A 21,202-nucleotide genomic window follows, 5' to 3' on the forward strand; every position below is an offset into this window, starting at 1 on the left:
AGCAAGAAGAACTGATGGCAGGTGGACCAAGGCAGTCCTAGAAAGGATCCCATTTGATAAAAAGCGTCCATGAAAGAGACCTAAAACAAGATGGATCAATGACATCAGCAAGTATTGTGGGCCCAATTGGCAAAAGGAAGCTAAGGTTGGAAATATGCGGAAGAGGCCTTCATCCTGCAGTAGATAGACTATGGCTAAAATGATGATGATAATGATTGTTTAGAGACAAAGGAAAGTGTTAGGTAAACATACCTGCCAAATATGTATATGAATTAGCAGCGAGCTACCAATATTCACTTTTGAAGCAAATGCTTGAAAGGATGCTGGCTTTGAAGAAATTCCTAGAAAGTATCAATTCTCATTTTTTTTTAATATGGATTGAAACTCGATTGGATCTGTAACTGGCCTTGGGCCTCAATAAAGAGCAGAAGAATAGAAAAGTTTATTTATTCGTTAAAGAAAAAAACTTATATGGCTGCTATCTCACAGAATGATCCTAACCAGCTCATAACAACTAATAAAAACAAGATAAAAACCTTTCCCACAAGGTGCCAGAGTAACCATACTGTTGACCGCAACTGAATGATATTCTAGCACGGTACTTGGGAGAAAAGCTAAGTCTTCATTGCCTGTTGAAAGGCCAAAAGAGTAGAGGACCCTTGAATATCAGGTGAGAGGCTGTTCCAAAGGGCTAGGGCAGCTACAGAGAAAGAACACCTCTAAGGTCTCATCAGATGAAATAATTTAAGGGAAAGGACCTGGAGCATACTCACCCTATCTGATCTAGTGAGACAGGTAGACACACCTGGGGAGAGGCAGTCCTGCAAGTAACTTGGCCTTGTGCTAACGTGCCCTGCTGGCCTTTAAAGAGGATAACCAGCATTTTCAGCTGCACCATAAAAGCATCTGGAATCCAGTGCAGTTCATGCTACCATAGTATAAGATGGTCAAACTGTGGGACAAGCAGAAGTCCAATCCCTGTGGCCTTCTGGACCAGTTGCAGTTTCTCCATGGTCTTCATGGAGACCATACTATAGTGACCCAATCAGGAAGATATTCTATTCTATTCTATTCTATTCTATTCTATTCTATTCTATTCTATTCTATTCTATTCTATTCTATTCTATTCTATTCTATTCTATTCTATTCTATTCTATTCTATTCTATTCTATTCTACCCTACCCTACCCTACCCTACCCTACCCTACCCTACCCTGCTATATAAGGTGCAAGTCCAGGAGGAACCACTACCCCCAAATCAATTCTGTCTATTATTTCATCCAGAGTCAAATATGTCAGCTCTCCTGACTACTACAACCACTGTTAGGGTCATCAAGACTCTTATGGTCTCCGAGTACTGAGCCAGGACGTGCCTGACTATTGCTCACTCCTCTGCACTGAGAAGAGGCTTCCTAAAAATCTCCTTGGCCAGCCTGTTTCTTAAGAAGATATTAATAAATGAATGAGTTTGGGCCACACAAGGTCCATGTTCATTGCTGATCCTATAAAAAAAATCACCTTTAAAATTAATAATTGAAATTTAAATAAGTTCAGAAGACGGAAATAATGGGAAATAAATGAAAGAGAAGGGGCTATCTAAATGTTTTTTTGTGTTAATTCCTTTGTATAAGTCCTTTCTTTTTTCTTTCATTGCAGTATCAAATTCCAAAAAGGAAAAAAGAAACAATTTGAAATGCTCACAAAATAACAATTGCAAGTATCAATTATCAGAGTTTGTATTATAATCTGAAGGCTTGTATGTGACATACTATTATACTTTCAAGTTTCCATTCTTAAACAATTTGAACAGGATGCTTTCCCCTGTATTTGCAATTTACTTCTATTCAGGCACACAAATCTGTAGATCTTTTGGGAAAAGCTGCACAGAACAATTTTTTTTTTCTGCACACAGCATGTCACACATTAGAGGGAAGATTAGATGGCAGCATTTACAGTTTTTCTTATCTCTTTCCTGCTCTATAATGACCATCAAGATTTTTATAGCCCAGGTCTTAAAAAACAACAAACTGAGACTGAAATGGAGACATACCTGGATAATTCCAGGTTATGTTTGCCTGTTCATATGATGGAATGTGTTCCTGGAGGAGCAGAGGGGGAGAGTTATCACAACACAGAGCTTTCTCAGAGAACAGCCTAGTTCAGGGGTGTCAAACTCAAGGCCTGGGGGCTGGATCTGGCCCGGGGGATGCTTAGATCTGGCCCACGGGGCCAGCCTGGAAACAGCCTGTGGTGCCTCTGCCAGTGAAAATGGAGCTCAGGGAGCAGCACTTGCCCCCTCACACCCGGGTTTTGGGCATGATGGCCTCCTGCACCCTTCTGCCAGTGGCAGAAGGGCTAAACTGGCAGATGGCTAAACTAAACACAAAACAAAAGGAGACATGTTTCCCCTTTTGCATTTGAGCATGCAAGAAAGGACAAGAAAGGAGAAAGGGAAAGAGGAAAGATAAAGAAAAAGATGGGAAGATGAGAAGACAGTAAGGAAGGAAAAATAAGGAAAGAGGGGAAGGAAGAAGGAGAAGGAAGAAGAAAGGAGAAGGAAAAGGGAAGGAAAAAGAAGAAGGAAAGAAGGAAGGAAGGAAGGAAGGAAGGAAGGAAGGAAGGAAGGAAGGAAGGAAGGAAGGAAGGAAGATAGATTATAATGAGAGTGAGGGAGGGTCTCACAGAAGTCCTGCATTAGCACTTGGCCACCACAGGTGCTCCTGACACGAGTCCCATGCCACACCCACCATGGCCACACCCATCCCCCGGCCCTCCGAGGTCAAACACAACCCTCAATGAAATCGCGTTTGACACCCCTGGCCTAGATTAAGAGACTGCACGGTCCTCCACTGGACGGGACAGGGGGTGAAGAGGTTCAGGGAAACCACACCTTAGAATATCTCAGGATAGATCTGGTAGGTTAGTAGGTTATAGCTTTAGTTTAGCAAGGTTCTGTCCATTAGGTGTAAGCAAATAGAGGATTGGACTCAGCTGGATTTCACTGTGTCTACTCTAGGCTTGGGTCTGATAGTTCTAGATGGCATGGATTTTCTTTAAAAAAAAACCAGAAAAAAACCTACACTAGTTTGCACTTTGGGAAGGTCCTTGGATCTCATGCTAGAATTACCAGAGGAGGCCCAGACAATTATACTTGCCTTACCTCCTACACAATGCTCTTCCCCCTGGTGTTCAGGAGACACTGACAGCACTGCATTTACATACCTCTTACAAACTTACCTCTGTATTCAGATCTTCCTTGTTTTAGTACTGAGCATTTAATTTAGACCTGTGGTTCTTGTTCTCAGCTTCCTCATGTTGTAAATATTAAAATATTTTAATAGTCGGGAATTTTATATATTTTGAAGTTGCAATATTGATTTTTATATACATTGAATGAGTATAATCATTTGATTATTGATAAGAGATGAGATAATGAAAAGATACTTTTTTTTAAATTTGAAGTACCAGAGAAGGTTGTTAATTTATTCAAATTGTTTACTCTTGCCTGCAGGGGGAATAGAGTCATCTGATCTATCTATCTATCTATCTATCTATCTATCTATCTATCTATCTATCTATCTATCTATCTATCGTTGATCTATCTATCCATCCATTTTCTCTTTTTCTTTATTCTTTTTTTATTTCTTTTCACTTTTCCTTTTTCTTTTCATTACTGTTTATATTTTCTTTAGTTTGTATCAATTTTTTGTCTTTGTATTTGTAAACTGTAATAAAATTATTGTTGAAAAAAGGAACTAGTATAAAATTGGTAATAGACAGAGTGGTGAAGGTGATGGTGATATTGATGATAACAATGACATTGCTAGAGCATACCTACCTGTAACATTCAACCTATCAGAACGCTGGCACCACACTGTGCGTTCATTATCTTGCCAAAGACTTGTTTTCCATACATAATTATAGCATTTTCCTCCTATAATTCAAATAAGGCAACAGTTTATATATATTTCTTTTCAATAACACTAAACATTATGAAGTAAATTCAAAGGAAAACTATTAAACAAGACATACCCAAGCAGGAGAAATAGACAGATTTTAGAGTTTGCTGTTCTGGTGATTTAACTTTCTGTAATTGTCTGTCTAGCCTATCTCATTTTTTTTGTCCTTTCTAAGGACTGTAAATAGTTTCCCAGTCTCTTCTTGCCTTTTCAAACATTTTCTTAATAAATGTCTTTTGATGGGGAAGAAAAGACAGGGTTTGTTGACAATAAACTACGAGAAAACAGTTTAGAAGCAAACTCTTTTGTGAGGTAATAAGAACCGGTTTACAGTATTCTGTACCTGAGCAAGGCCTGGTCTCCAATTCTTGTTCAGGGCAGCTGTCTTGATTTTCGAAAGACTGAATTATAAATGTTCTTGATCGAGACTGACGACCCATGCTCTCAAAGCTCCTGCCATTGATGCACGTTAATTCACAAGAGCTCCACTCAGACCATTCGGATAAATGACAGTCACCTTATAGTAAAAAAGGAAGAAAGGAAGGATAGACTTTAGTAATGGACGTCTCTATACACTCTCCAGTTATAGCATCAGAAGGAATCTACAGGTTATCCAACCCAAGGAACAATCTTGTACGTTTTGGGATCTTTTTGGCAACAGGCTATGCTGCAGAATGTTGGTGAGAAAAGAGCTCGAAAATGGTGATACTGTATGGTTTCCTGTATTTCAAATGTGGGAATTTCTCTCTCTTTCTCCCCCTGTCCCAGTCTCTGTCTCTCTGTCTCTCACATGTAAGTCTAGAATTAAGTTAAAAGCACAAAGAAATCTACAATTCTTGACCACCACCCCCACTGTAAAATACTGGCCCAACCATGTGCCCACTATAGACATGCTCACATTGTGGTTTCTCCTTCACTACAATCTGAATTGTCCCCAGAAGTGGATAAGTGGTTTACTTTTTACTTATTATTAAAGTTATATGCCTACTCATCTATTTGACCCAATCCAATACCTGCTCTTGAGATATCCAGTATAGAATGTGGACAGGCCTCCTAGCAACAGCCAAGCTTACCAATTGTGAGGGATGCTGGGAGTTGTAGTTCAGTATCATTTGAAGGGCTGTTCTACTTCTGGACTCTGGCCTTCCTAAAAAGGCCCTTATAGAAAGTGCTTTGAAAACACTGACTTTAATTTTAAAGCAGCAATAGGAATTTTTTGATTTAAATTAAATTATTTTAAATTATTTTTTGTGGCAGCTGAAGGATACAATGAGGTGATATATGGGAATGTAATATATGGATTTATGGAGTGGGAGAGAAACTGCTTTTTATAGTAGTTATGCTAAAACCTATTATATAACCTTCGTTAACTTGCTTTACAATTATGTTAAATTAAAACAGTTTCAAAGTTTTTGCTTTTGTAAAAGGTAATAATAAAGTGCATACCTTCCTGACAATCCTGGCAATACAATTTCACAAGACTTATGGGGATTTTAAAAAAGAAGTGGAGCTTGCATGTGATCCCTGCTATTGAACTGTAGGAATGGTTAAATCAAGCATGTAAAGTATGTTAATTGTTTTTCACCACCTGAATGTCCCTGATCTAATTATTAGCATATAATACTGTACTTTTCAAAAATCAAGTTCTTAAAAAACTCTTTTGCATGGTTTGTGCTAATCAGCATAAGCACAAAAATATTAAACACAACTTTGGAAATTTTGTTTCTCTGGATAAGATTGAACTCTAGACTAACCTTAGACTGTTTTCCTTGCAAACAACAGTTTCTTCACTTGGATGTTTCTCAGATACACACATATAAAGGGGGGTGGGAGGGAAGGAGTATAGAACTTCAGTTAAGGCAAAAAGGTGCTTAAACCAGATGTGTCTTTCCCCAGAATGTATTGCTGGGTTGCCAAAGATGCAACTGTAGATGGTGCATCAGCACTGTAGATGGACCAAAGCAGGGGTGGGATTCTACCAGTTCGCACCTATTCGCTAGAACCGGTTGTTAACATTCTTAGCAGTTCGGAGAACCGGTTGTTAGAAGAAATTACTGGCCTAATCCTGTAAGGAAGGCAGGAAGGAAACATTCTGGTGTTGCTTACAGAAACTGCCTCTCCATTAACCCTTATTTTACATTCTTGGCAGGACTAGACTTCCTGTCTCTGGAACTTCTCTGGAGTTATTTTTCCCTCCTTTGCTGGTACTTTGCTTGTGTGGAGTGACCATTCAAAGTTACAATGGCACTGAAAAAAGTGACTTATGACCATTTTTCACATTTACAACTATTGCAGCATCCCCACAGTCATGAAAGGACAGGCGAGGAGATGCATGCCTCGATGTGAGTGATATTGAGTTGGCCACGCCCAACCAATAACATGACCACCAAGCCATGTCCAACTAGTCACATGACCACCATGCCACACCCACCACCTAAGCCATGCCCACAGAACCAGTTGTTAAAAAATTTGAATCCCATCCCTGGCCCAAAGCCCTTTCTTACCATTGAATCTGAAGAGGATTGCAGTACCTTGCTCTCTGATATAATGTGCATTGCAAAAGTTAAAAAAGAGATGGGAAATGTTGACCTCTGGACCATAGTCCATCAGCAAGAACATTCTGTTTATTTTTACTCTCAAGTCCAGAAATTATTTTAACCCTCTATCTGGGTTTATATTACCTATATTAAACCAGTAGAGTTCAGAGAGATCTTATAATAGGCTATAGGTAAGTTTAAGATAAAAGATTAATTCTGCAAAAACAAAAGGGATTGTTCTCTCATGAAAGGCTGCAGTCCAAGTGAATGGGGACATTGCAACTTATGGTGACCAGAAGATGATCCTGATCATGGATGGATCCTGAGCCCAAGGTCAGAAAAGCCAAAAGCAATCTGGGTGACATTTTGAAATCAGAAGGCTACTTGGGGCTCACAAACTCATCATGCCAGACTTAAAAGTTAGTATCAGGAGACAAATGCAAGTAGTCCTTTGTGTGATTGAGTTCTAATGAGACATCTTTAAGATTGGACAGCAATTCATCAAAAGCTAGTATGTATAGCATAAACTGCAGGTCTATGTCAAACCACCTATTTTCTTGGAACATCCTGTGCAATTGGCCATAGCTATTTATCACCAAAATGATGAAATAAGGTCCTTCTCCGAGTTTACCTGGACAAGGGATAGAACATGGAAGTCGAAGCAAATTCTCTTTAGGGGGAAGCTCTTCACACAGGGTACTCTCCACTTGCTTAAATGTTGATGATGACATGCCATCAAGCACCACACACTGCAGGTTTCGTACTTGGATTCCATCTCCACATTGCCCACCCTAATGGGGGGGGGGGGGGGAGGGGGGGAAATTGATCAAAACAACTTGATGTATAAATAATTACACTTTACGTAATGTATATATTTTAATCCTAGAAACAATGCAAAGTGTTTGCAAATCAGGCAATGCTTCTTGCAATGTGCAAGAATGGTAAAAAAAAATTAAAAGTGTCCTTTCCTACTTCCATTTTTTGGGTTCCGCCCTTGCAGTTAATAAATCTTCTGCAATGTTGTTAAACGACCATTCTCTAACAAATAGTTCTTCTTTTGGTGGAGGCAAGGAAAAGGATAGATGTGCTCTTATTACTCTTATTAACAGGGGTCTCCAAATTCGGCAACTTTACGACTTGTGGACTTCAGCTCCCAGAATCCCCCAGTAAGAAGTCCATAAGACTTAAAGTTGCCAAATTTGGAGATGAATGCTCTTCAACAAAACATAATAATACACTTTTGAAGATAGTATGGATTCAGAAGGGCTAAAGCCTCACTAGGTATATTGGTAGAGCATTATTGCTCTACAAATGCAGAAGAAAAGATGTTTTGGGTTTGTTTCTCAAAACAACATGTCCCTTTCTAACATGTTAAATCTTCCTCACTTTTGCACATCTTTTGGGGTATGACCCAATTAGTCTGATGTGATTAATGCTAAGCAGATATCATCTTCTCCAAACTCTAAAATAATTGAGTGTGGAAATCTAAACCACTTTAAAATCAATGCTAGATACTCGGTCAAAATGTTTTGAATGAAGAATAATTTAAAGAGGGAAGGATAGAATGATGCATAAGGCAAATAGATGCATGCCCAATGCAGTGTGAAAAAAGGGACGGCATACATGCCATCCACGCTGAGAAAGCAAAAGTACAGCAGTTTGATGCTTCACAATTCACATCAGCGTTTACATTTTCAGACTATCAGAAAAAAAAAGTAATAATTTCAAGGAAAAAAGTCAAAATCAGCACTTCAGGCTACTGAAGCTTTAAACCATACTGTTTCACGGCCTTTCAAAGTATTGAAAGAGGCTACATGGTATTCTTAGTGCAAAAGTCAATTTCCTTGGTAGCAGGGTTCTCTGAAATTAAATCATGCTTTGATCTAGGCATGCGGATGCAAAACCTATCTATGACACTCACTGGAATGCTATTGCAATTGTACAGCTCTTTGACCTTTGATATTAAATTAATTTTTAGTTACCTACCTCGGTTGTATTTATGATGACTTTTTCCTACTTTGGTAGAATTTTCAATAATATTAAATTAACATTCCCCTCTTAACTTTCAAAACAAGGATCAAACTGCCTCATAAAATTAGGTTGCAATCAAGTTCATTTTCTACCTGTTGTGGCAAGGAGATGTTTTACAAACTTCAAATACCTCCACTCTGCACGGGGACCATTCTCCAAGAACCCAGCTATAGCAGGGTTTTACAACACAACTGCGGAACTGAATAAGATCAGCTGGGCAAGGTCTTCCTTCTCCTTGGGCTTCCATAATTATAGATCGGGTACGGAGCATCTGACCTAAAGAAGGAAAAAAAGATAATTGAACACCTTGTATTTTAATATTTTCTGAATCTTTCTGGGCACATTTAAATACTGATAAATCATTGGGAAAAGAGATTATGATGTGTGCCCAGTCTTATCTCTCTAATTCATTTAAACGAAAACTAATAAGGCTAAAATAACCGAAGGCTTGAATTTGGCTTTACAAGAGCAAGCTATTTGGACTAATGCAATCAAGGCCAGAATTGAAAAATCATCCAGTGATTCAAAGTGCAGATTGTGCAAAGAAGCAGGGGAAAAAACAACAACAGATCATATATTCAGCTTGTGCAAGATTGCACGAACTGATAATAAACAATGACGTAACACAATCACCAAAATGATTCACTGGAACATTTATAAAAATGACCATGTGTCAATAAAGAAAATATGGTAGGAACATAGAAATAAAAATGTACTAAAAAATGAGCAGTCAAAAGTAGTCAAAAATATTGTGGGGTTTCTGAATACAGACTGATAAATGTTTTGGCTCATAACACACCACATATAATTGTTAAAAAGAAGAAAAGGTGGATAATGGATGAGGAAATACCAGGGGACAGTAGAATAGAAGACAAAGAATTGGAGATCACAAAGTATTGAGATCTGAAAGTCAAATTGAAAGATTATGGAATAAACAACTGTGGTGGCTTCAGTGGTTATTGACACACAGGGTGCCATACCAAAAAATCAGACATGACTTAGACAAATTAACACATTGACAACATTTGCATCTGTCAATTGCAAAAAGTCCATCATTAAATTTAAAAAATATAGACATTCTGAGTCCTTTAAACACAATCTCCCCACAAAACAGAAATATTTAAAAACCAGCCCATCATTTTAGTAACATTTCAGTGTCACCTATCATAACTTTTACAGCAACAACACAAGGGCTAAAGATGTGGTACAGCTCCAGGTTGAAAAAAGTTTCTTAGTTTTGTAGTTAAGTGATATCCTATCGGTTAAATATCCTTTACTCACACTACCATTTTTATCCTATTAAAAGTTGCCTTTTGAATGCATCCTTTTGAATGTATATTTTTAAATTTTAATTGTAACATTGCAAGATAACTGGATGCAAATAGGGTTGAGGACAATAAAGGGCAGAAAATACACCAGTGGGGTTTTCTTCTATGATGGATGAATTGTCAACTTTGCCTGCTCATCTGCGAGAGCTGGTTAAACTAATATTGGGCTTGGAACAGATAAGCCAAAGAACACAATTGTACCTGTCTACATAAGAGACAACAAAGTTGCATTCTGATTCCAAAGTAGACAAAGCACATTGTTGCCAAGTACCATTTTTGATAAGATGTGCAAAAAAAAAAAAAAAAGACCTGTTGATTTGAATAATACAGAAGAGATGTTAGCAGACATAGCCCTCCAAACCCCTGACAAGAGACCAGTTTCAATACCTTATTGCAGTGGTCGCCAACCGGAGGACCCCGCCCATGAGAAAATTTTGGTGGTCCATAGAGAAATGTCCCCCAAAGCACTCCCCCAAATAATTAATCCACGCTGCATGGGAACACAAGCCCCCCCCCGCTGGCCCCCACCCTTTGGCTGAGTGCAAACCTTACCTTGAGTAGAGCCACGCAAGCTGGAACTGGAAGGTAAGACCAATGGCGGGGGAGGGAAATCTACCATGGGGTGGCTTGCTGAAGTCAGTCCCATATTCCAGAGTTGCAGTAGTCACAAGACTGGTCATCCCGGAGCAGCTCCTCCAGTCCATGGTAGGGCGGTGCACCTGGGTGGGGGAGCAGCTACTCTGAGATGACCAAAGGGCCAGTCCTGTGACTACTGCAGCTCTGGAAGATGGGACTGACTTTCCCACCAATGTCAGCAAGCCACCGTCAGTCAAAATTCATATTAATGGTCCGCGGGATTTAAAATGATGAGTGTGGTGGTCCCTGAGGTCCAAAAGGTTGGCCTTAGCGAGCTGTTTAAAAAAAATAATGATGGAATTCAGTTTTCCATGCTTTCTGTATCTATGTATCTACTAAGCATTGGAAGCAATAGATATAGAGATAGCTGGTACAAGCATTTCTCCCTCTCCCTCTCCCCCACCCTTTCTTTTGTCTAACTTTGCAAGTCTCTACTGACACGCCTTATAATGGCTATATTCCTTCTCCTTTGGCTTCTGACCTGTTCTGCTCTGCTTAGCTTCTCTCCTGACTTACCCTCCCTCCAATAACGGAGGGAAACCACATTCAGATTCTAAGCTGTAGACATGCGAATAACTCTAGCTTTCCCAACACTTTGTTATTGGCTAAATGGGGTTTATTTTCTTTCACATCAGCACTAGCCTCCAGAATTCCTTCTACCAAATTAATTCTCCTGACTTTATACCTATTTGTTCTGTTGCACAAAACCACTCCCTGTATAAATCCACTTGATGAGTAACACAACTTCCATCAGCCTTGCACACACAGCTGTGGGCACTGGGAAAGGCTGATTATGAATGTTTCTGCCCACGCTCCCTCTTCACATGATCTCAAACGAATATCACCAGAATTAGTGTGGTATAATGTTAATGTATCAGGCTAGAAACTGCTAGATCTTGAGTCCTCATCCCACTTTAGGCATAAAGCCAGCTGGGTGCCCTTAGACCAGTCAGTCTTTCTCAGTTGCAGGAAACAGGCAATGGCAAACCACTTCTGAGAATCTTACCAAGAAAACAGTAGGGACTATTTCAGACGGACATTCACAACATGCACAGAAGAATGACAACTCGGTGCTCAAGGATTTGTTGCAATAACAGAGATGCCTTTGCATGAGAGATTTTCCAGATCTAGCAATCATTCCTGGTTCTACAGCATCAATTGTATAGCATCCATTTATAACTTGTAAGCCTCCCAGAGTCACCTTGTAGGGGTGATGGGTGGTATAAAAATTAAATAAATAGATAATTACCTAACACACTCATTAACTTTCAACTTGTGATGATTGTATCAAATGTATCTGCTATGTACAGCAGGTATGTATATGTACCAGAGTTTCCCCAAAAATAAGACTGGGTCTTATTTTATTTTGGGTCCAAAATAAGCATTAGGGATTATTTTTTGGGGGGAGGGGTTCTTATTTTCCCTCCATGTATTGAGGACCACTTCTTCTGCTTGCTTGCGGTGCACCAGCACTGCTGCTGTGAAGCAAGAGAGGATGGAACTGCCCCAAACTGGCTTACCTGAGGGCCTCTGCAGCCAGGCCACCCATGCCCTGACACCTGTCTCACCTTGCAGCCATGGCACCAGCAGCCCTGTCCAGCAGGACCCCGCATGGCTAATGACCCACATTTGCTTGCTTTCAGCCACAATGGAGCAGAAGGCCAAGCAACGCACTAGTGCCGTGACCATGAGGTGAGGCGGGTGGAACTGCCCCACACACCCTTCACCGGATTACTTCAGGGCCTCCACAGCCATCACAGCCACATCCATGCCCTGACCCTTGCCTTGCCTCACGGCTGTGGCCATGAGCAAGCAGAAGTGGGCTGGTGGCCATGTGGGCTCCTGCTGCACATGGTTAATAGTGCTGCTGCCACAAGGCAGGTGTCAGAATGGATGGCCTGGCTGTGGGGTCTTGAGGTAAGCCAGTGCAGGATGCATGGGGTAGCTCCACTACCACCCCACTTTGCGACCATGGCATCACAAGCAACCAGACATAATGGGCCAGCTGGGGGATAGGGGATAGGGCTTATATTAGGTACACCATAATTTTGGGGATAGGGCTTATATTAGGCACACCATAAAAAGCATGTTATGGCTTATTTTCTAGATAGGTCTTATTTTCAGGGAAAGAGGGTGTATGTGTGTGTGTGTGTGTATGTATGTATATACAGACATATATGAAGCTCTCCCCACTGCTTCATCTAACAAGAGCCATTGTTAGTTGCTCAACTTGATAAACAAAGCAAGTTTTCCTATTGAACACTATCTTAAGCTATCTCACTATCTCAGTCAGGAACCTTTTCTACTTTCAGGAACAAGCTGGCTTCATCATAATTGGAATAGTATTAGATGAAACATTTCTTCCTATGTCACGGCAGTAGATGATGTTGATGATTCTTTTTAATGGATTCTGTGGATACTTTAACAAACGGTACTTAATAGTGTTATTCCAAAAATGGTAACCTAATTTCTGCTCCTATTCACTAAGTTCAGGATATTTTGCTGAAAATTAATAGGTTCTTAATGGAAATACTAAAAGTGGTTTTGGACAGTAATAGACATTACCTGGCTTTAATTTTTCAGGTTAATTTGGTCAAACAATCTTCACATATCATATGGTTAAAAGCAGAAAAACAATCTAAACACATGACCATTGTTTTTGGAAAACAGCACTATCGTAATTACAATATTCTGGAATATGCCACAGTACATTATTATTTGAGTTGTTTTTTTTATTAAGTCTATGAATTAAAAACCAGGATATATCACGTAACATAATGCCCAAACTGAATCTGCTTCCAGGCATCCAGAGAAAGTCTGCTGAAGGTCACTAGTCCTCATGATGATGTTGGGGTGTGGGTAACAGAGTCCTGCTTTGTGGCAATCACTACTTTGAAGAATTTGCTTCTCCAGAGGGATGAGAAGCACTTGTCTTGCTAACCAGCAAGTTAATGAACTGTATATGTCCCCTAACTCAATGACTCCAGCATGCTGGCTAGAAAAGTCTGGGACTTGAAATCCCCACATCTTAACATTGTCAAGGTTAAGATACATTGCTTAATTTGAGTGAGGGAATCTATCGTTGGTGTTATGCTTTTACTTTTAGTTTGCATTTTTGATACTGTTCAGAGTTCTCAGGACTGGGACAAATTATGCACAGATGGAAATAAACAAAAAAGCAAGCAAGCAAACATACAGGAATCTTGAGGAAAAATAAATAAATGCTTAATTACCAAAATATCAGCATTGGTATTTCTCAACCTCCTATACAAAACCATGCAATATCTTTATTTATATACTTTTCAAATCATTATTTCTCTGAAGGTTAATTACAGAAAAAGGAAATTAGCTTAATAATAAGGATTTCTCTTTTGGATAATTGTTCATTGTGTTCTACCTTATTTTTATTGATGAACTTGCTGCGGAGAAATATGAAAGTAGTGCTATCTACTGATTTGTCATAAATGCTATTAAGCCTTGGCCTAAAAAGATGGCACTTAAAAATGAGTTTAATTAATGAAACAATGAAGCATTTCTTTCAGATGCTTCTAATTAGCAAAGATGAGCTGACAAGATTTGGCAAATGAAACATATTCGTGATCAATACAGAAAACAAAGATTAACATAGATAATAATTTGTAATAATAATTAGGATTTATACTATAGTGTATTATGGTAGCGTATATTAAAATGCCCACAGTAGTACTGTATTTCAGTGCCTTTCCTGCTTTTATTAGAATCTTTGCACTTTTCCTTTACAACAGTCAGTAAATTCCCCGGGGGGGAGGGGGACGACTCACTGAAAGGGCTGCTTCAGCATAAAAGAAAGGCTGTGTTCTATGGGACATGATTTATTCCTAATAACAGCTACAATCCTAGGATAACATGGTTGTTTAAACTTACTAAGCCTCAGAGGAATTTATGCAAGCTATTGTGCATGGGATTGCAGCCAACCTAATTATTTTACTTCTACTAAGGTTTACAATTTTTTCAAGAGCCTCTAAATTTCCCTTGGTCATTGATAAGCGACCCAGGCACTTTATAGTCAGAATAGCTTTTTAACTTCTAGTCATTAATGCAAAATCCTGAAAAGCAACTTGAAACTAATAAAGCCATTTGCTATTATCCACCATGCGATTTGCATATTCCTTTTTGGGCAAAAGGGAACTTGGGAAAATGTCATTGCAAATGCTCACTTCTGAAAGAATAGTATGGCTTTCTAACGACAGCTGCCACAGTATTTACCTCTTTAACAATTATTTCCAGTCTTCTGGGAATGTCACATTCAGCCATGGGAGAAGGACATCAACTCAACTAAAGTAGGGACCTTGAAAAAGGCCAGTACAAAGGGAAGGCCAGCTGCATTTCTGTGGGCTGCAGAATGTTTCACACGAAGAATTATTATCAACCATCAAAACATAGTAATGGTGACAAATGCCAGTTCTGTCCTGGCTGCTCTTGCATAAACAGAACAAATGGGAATCTCAGTTTCTTGGGGATACCATCAGAAATCATCTCACGGCTGAATCTCTGTTTGAAAAGCTGTGATTATTTGGGGCAAAACTAAGCACCGACAGCCTGTAAAAAATATTGTTCAATTTTGGAAGGGGTAGAGGAAAGGAACAAATTCTACCAGTTTCTTCAGGTGATGGAGAACTTCTGCAACCATTTTTCAAGGGAAAAAAAAATCCTGCTTAGTGCTGACAGTAACACAGAGTCCCATAGATGGAATTGCCCTGAAATATCCTCCCTTGGGTGGGAAGCCAGCTGGCCTAAGATTGTTGGAAAGATGATAAATCAATAACAAATGACTCACATGTGCCATGTGGCCACCTTGTTACTAAATAAGTTTGAGGATAAAAGAGTGGTGATTTATAATGTGTGGGGGTAGGGGGTGTACGTAAAATGCCTCTCTTCAAATCAAATAATTGAGGCAGCTGCATGAGTCTATTAAAAAAATAAACTTCCACAGTGTTTTTATGATACTGTAGGTTTGTATAGCCCTAAGGAGGATGGGTTCTACATTTTAGGATTTTGCTTTGAAAGAAAGCAAACATTAATTACTCATTCAATGAAAACAAGAATAAAATTGTTTGCACTAGTTTCAAGAGTGTGCCTCTTCCACTGATGATCAACAGACATAAACCTCTCCTCCTGTCTGCCCTAATATTTATCTCAGGTATCTCCATGGAAGTGGATCTACTACCAAGAATAAACTCCTGCAGATCAGAGTATTCACAATTTGTTCATCTCCTTTGGCTACAGCTATAAATTCATAGTGATGTGGTTGCATTTACATGAGCATAAACAGTCCTAGAAAACCAGAGCAAAATACTGAATCTTTCGGTATGCATCTCATAATTTCAATCAAGGACAATTTTTCTTCTCTATCACACCATTATCTTCTGAGATATAGGCCACTGCAGTTTGCTGTGCTCTTTCAGATATGTTACCTGCTATATGTTTGCCATACAGAGAAACTGATGCTTAAATCGTTTAAATAAAGCCATATATTCTTTTCATTTCTCCAGTAAATAAGAAGCAAAATCCATTGTCTTGTGTAATCATCTATCAAAGTAAGCATATATATGTTCCACCTGGATTGGATTGGCCCACAAATGTAACTATGAAAAGAGAATATGCTCTCACAGTTTCTTTATCAACTTTATCTCCACATTTATTGGTTTATTATCTCCAGTCTTTATCTGGCATGCACATCTGGACAGATTCACACAGTGCTGCAACTGTTGTCCTCTGTCTGGTTATTGCTTCTACTTCACAAAGAGGATATGAGTCTCTGCCATTCTCCAGTGCCATTTGGTTACATCATTTTGAGTACCCTTCTTTTCTACACATTCTAACATACCATTTTCCAGGATAGTGCCTTTGATAAGCAATATATGATAATAATTCTTTTAAATCTTATACCCTTTTAAAAAAAAACTGAAAAAATACTTGCTTCTAGATCTGGGACATATGAGACATGTTTAATTTTTAAAATCAACAACAACCCTTTTTTGCCTGACCCAAAATGGAATGTTGCAGAGACTCTGCCTGCTAAGGTGGCCAAGTGAATGGTACAGGTAGAAGAATTCATTTTTTAATGAACCCTTCTCCCCCCCTTAATGAACTTCAAAAGAAAAAGAAAAAAAGCCATTTGTTCTGAGATTGGTTGCTCCATCTCCTTTGTGGCCTTTTCTTACACTGACCTGAGGTGAGTCATCATCTTTGGAATGTGGTCTAATAGGTTTGCCTTATCTCCCTTTTCTAGACAAATGAGTTATAAACGACATGAACCATTGCAAATGAAGCATTTCTCTTTTTCCCTCTTTTGGCTTTAGAAAAGGGGCTCTTCAGAGATAGGCAGGTTATCCTCTTACCAATGATTTACCACAAAACACACACACACACATTTCCACTTTCATTTCTATTGTATGTATTCTAACTTAGTAATTTCTAGACAATGAATTTAAAATGAAAGCTGCCAGTGTTTCTTTCTGTATAGGCATGTTTAATTTCTCAAGGTGACTTTAAATATCAGGTACGGGTTTGCGTTCCTGCCTCCTCATATTTATTTCAAGATTCTGCCTCATTTCTCATATAAATTTGAGAGGGTTTTTCCCCCTTGACCTAAATCCTCTAAATACACATTAGCAATTGTTCAGTGGCAGATAGATGACTCAGTTGTTTGTAATGTCCTAGGCTCTTTGTCTCTGCCCTGCTTCTATAGGTCTTTCTTTGTCTAGACCAGGGGTCTCCAAACTCCAAACTTAAGTTGCCAAACTTAGCAACTTTAAGACTTGTGGACTAGGCTGCTGGCTGGGGAATTTTGGGAGTTGAAGTCCACAAGTCTTAAAGTTGCCAAGGTTGGAGGCTTCTGCTCTAGAGAATGAAACCTTCCTGACTCCAATGTCTGAGAGTTGTCTGGTTTCCCATCCCCACTAACTTTCTTTTAGCCACTCAAGTGGTTTACTCTCTCTCCTGTGGTAGCCTTTACACATTTATTCAGACATTAACCAAACCTATGGTCTTTAGCAACGGTCATCCCCATTTTCAAAAAAGGTGACCCTTGCTTAGTTGATAACTACGGACCAATCTCATTGTGTTGTGTGATGTGCAAAATTATGGAATCAATTATTAATCAATGCATTACCTTCCACCTAGAGTCTAACGACTTACTCTCCAATAATCAATTTGGTTTCAGAAAAAAATTGTCCTGCAATTTGCAACTTCTACAAACATATGGACTACACTTCTCGACCAGGGTAAAGCAATAATGTAATTTATATTGACTTCTGTAAAGCATTTGACTCAGTGGTACATGACAAACTACTATTGAAATTAAATTCTTACGGCATTTCTGGATCCCTTCACAAGTGGATTACGCCTTCCTGATAAACATAGTAAAAATAGGAAACGCCCTATCAAAACCTGCACCAGTTATTAGCAGTGTCCCCCAAGGGAGCGTTCTAGGATCCACACTCTTTACACTCTATATAAATGACCTTTGTGATCACCTTATTAGCAACTGCGTCCTCTTCGCTGATGATGTTAAACTATTCAACACCACCGTCAATGTTACCGTTCTTCAAAAAGACCTTGATTATGTGTCTGAATGGTCTAACAATTGCCAACTCCAAATATCTACCAACAAATGCTCTGTCCTACACATTGGTAAAAAAAAATCTATATACAAAATACAATCTAGGAGGATATGACCTTGTTGATGACCTTCACTTTGTCAAGGACCTTGGAATTCTCATATCGAATGATCTAAGTGCCAAAGCTCACTGCAACAGTATTGCCAAAAAGGCTTTAAGAGTTGTAAATTTTAATTTTACAAAGCTTCTCCTCTGGTAATACTGTTTTGCTAACTAGGGCATTAAAAACCTTTGCTAGACCAATACTTGAATTCAGCTCTGCTGTCTGGAATCCGCACTGTATATCAGACATAAATACAATTGAGCGAGTCCAGAAGTATTTTACCAGAAGAGTACTACATTCCTCTGTTCACAACAGAATACCCTACAGCATCAGATTTGAGATTCTTGGTTTAGACAACCTTGAACTACGCCGAATAAGATTAGACTTAAGCATAGTTCATAACATCATATGTTACAACATCTTACCAGTTAATGAATATTTCAGCTTCAACAATAACACTAGAGCGCACAACAGATATAAACTAAATGTAAACCACTCCAAACTCGATTGCAGGAAGTATGATTTCAGCAATAGAGTGGTCAATGTCTGGAACTCACTACCTGATTCTGTTGTCACCTGCTCAAACCCCCACTCCTTTACCCTCAAACTAACTTCTGTTGACCTCACCCCATTCCTAAGAGGTCTGTAAGGGGCGTGCATAAGTGCACAATCGTGCCTACCATCCCTGTCCTATTGTCCCCAATTATTAGTTCCTATTTCTTGTATTTAAACTTATGTTTATTCTTCTTTCTGTTATATTGTAAGCTTTTGACAAATAAATAAAAATAAAAAATAAATAAATTAACAATCACTTAGATAATTGCAAAACTGACTACTCTGATTAAAGAAAAAAACATAAGTACTTTTGTTTCACATGCAGTGCGCATGTGCAGCAGCCGTGGGACATCTGCCCAAGCTACGCCGTGGCTGCCACGTGGTAGGGAAAGCTAGGAGAGCGACCAGGGCACGTGAGCGATCAAGTAGAAAATTCAACATACTGAATTACTTCTTCCAAATTCTATTAGTACTGACTTTGGGAGACATTAAATTGGATTTTCATATCAATCTGTCTCCAGCCAGCAATATTAGTGACTACAAAGAGCTCAAACAAACCCAATAAAAAGGGTCAGTGCTTAACACTACAGTTTCTGGCTAATATTTTGTTTTACAGGAATTGTGTAGACTGGACTAAAGACAAGTCCAACTTTACCATTGAGTGAAGCTGTCACAAAAAATAGTTCTGCACGTATTATCACAACATAGCAAATATACAAATAAATAAACAAACAAACTGTGGCAATGGAATACAGCAGGTTTTGTACTGAAGTGAGAGGAGAAATCATAGTGAAATTGTGTTTTAAAAATAATTTTAATTGTTTTTGAGTGCAAAAATAATCTTCTGTTATGTCTGGTTTTAGATAAAAGACTTGCACTATAACTAAAAGTCATATTCACTGCGAGTCAATGACACATTATTCCATTTAATGATGGAATACATGAAATCTACTCCTTATCCAGCCTTGCGTAAAACTTTTGGCTGTCAAGAGCAGTATTGTTAGAGGTTCAATATGTTGAAAGTTGCATCACTTGCCAGTAAAGTTGAACTAAATTGGTACAAGTTGATAAGATGTGGGAAGGTCATGATTCCAGTTGAATAGCAGCATGCTGACAGAGTGACAGAGGGTTAAAAGAAGATTAAAATTATCTCTACTCCACTGTGCCTTGAAAATGCAAATGAGGCTAACTAATAAGTAGATTCTAGAGGTGCTTTCTGTAGAACAGACAAAAAGGGAAAACCTCCTAATTTTAATCTCTGAGAGAAGAACAGAGGCATTTCACCAGTTAATTCATTAATAACATATCCCTGAATACTTTATCTGTTTTACAGAAAATTGTTCAGAAATCCTGACTTTTACTTTCTTTCTGTTTATTTATTTATTTAATAATCACAGATTTGGAACAAACGAAGCTTCTTCCTCTTGTGGTTACATTTCTAGAAAAACAGTTTGATTTTAGAATTAGCAGAAGAAGAGTGATCTGTAACATCACTCCTTGACATGTCTACTCAGAAGAAAGTCGCACTGAATTACCATATTTTTCGGAGTATAAGACACTCCGAAGTATAAGATGCACCTAGCTTTTGAGGAGGAAAACAAGAAAAAAAAATCTGCCTCCCAGCAATTTGCCTCCTTGCAGCAAATAGCCTATTTTAGTTTCAGCACAGACTGATTAGCACAAGCAGCTGATTGTCGGTTGGATCGGCCTCCCAATGACAATCAGCTGTTTCACGCTGCAGGGATTGCCATAGCCTATTGCCGCCTCTGCTCGCCCCATTTTTGGCCTCCGCATGCCCCATTTTCATCCTGTTTGGGTGGCAGGGATTGGGCGGAAAATGGGGCACGCGGAGGCAAAAAATGGGATGCATGGAGGTGGCAATGGAAATCCCTGCAGCCTGCAAAAACCTGATTGTCGGGAGGCCGATCCAACCGACGATCAGCTGCTTGTGCGGTTGTGCTGAAGCTGAAACAGGCTGTTTGCTGCAAGGAGGCAAATTGCTGGGAGGCAGAGGCCAAAGGGTGGGTGCCAGTGGGGGTTCGGCAACATTCGCTGTATAAGACACACAGACATTTCCACCCACTTTTGGGAGTGGAAAAAGTGTGTCTTATACTCCGAAAAATATGGTAAATAACACTTATTTACATCTGCCTAGAATTTCAGGTTTGGAAGAATACCAATATGAAAATTTCTGAGCTTTTTAATCAGTATTTTCTCTTCAGTGGCTCAATAGGGCTTATTGTCTTGCAAAAGGAAAGTTTGCTTCCAAACGGGTCAGGTAGTGAAAATAGTATACTTGCAATATACATATAAACCAAGTCTCATTGAATAATCATAACTTTACACTGAAATGGCAATATATTCATAAGACCACAACTCATACTGTATTAGTCAAATTAGAAGCCACAACCTAAATTGCCAAGAAACAGAAAATGTTTTCCACAAGTATTTTA

The 21,202-nt window shown here is 39.0% G+C and overlaps 2 protein-coding genes across 2 annotated transcripts in view; both read right to left on the reverse strand.

Annotated features, from left to right (window-relative positions):
• The window catches only part of HNMT (histamine N-methyltransferase), a 195,112-nt gene that overhangs the window by 143,870 nt on the left and 30,040 nt on the right, over nucleotides 1-21,202 (reverse strand). The window lies entirely within an intron of this gene.
• Nucleotides 1-21,202, reverse strand: part of THSD7B (thrombospondin type 1 domain containing 7B) — a 545,795-nt gene that overhangs the window by 13,093 nt on the left and 511,500 nt on the right. The window contains exons 21-24 of the mRNA XM_087950095.1: nucleotides 8,657-8,802; nucleotides 7,127-7,286; nucleotides 4,302-4,475; nucleotides 3,838-3,933 (exon numbers count right to left, since the gene is read on the reverse strand). Coding sequence (XP_087806221.1) covers nucleotides 3,838-3,933; nucleotides 4,302-4,475; nucleotides 7,127-7,286; nucleotides 8,657-8,802 — 576 coding nt within the window. The remainder of the gene's footprint in view (nucleotides 1-3,837; nucleotides 3,934-4,301; nucleotides 4,476-7,126; nucleotides 7,287-8,656; nucleotides 8,803-21,202) is intronic.

Source organism: Notechis scutatus, chromosome 1 (assembly GCF_049901735.1).
Source record: "Notechis scutatus isolate UNSWTSFEM ecotype Mainland chromosome 1, rNotScu1.2, whole genome shotgun sequence".
Taxonomy (NCBI): domain Eukaryota; kingdom Metazoa; phylum Chordata; class Lepidosauria; order Squamata; family Elapidae; genus Notechis; species Notechis scutatus.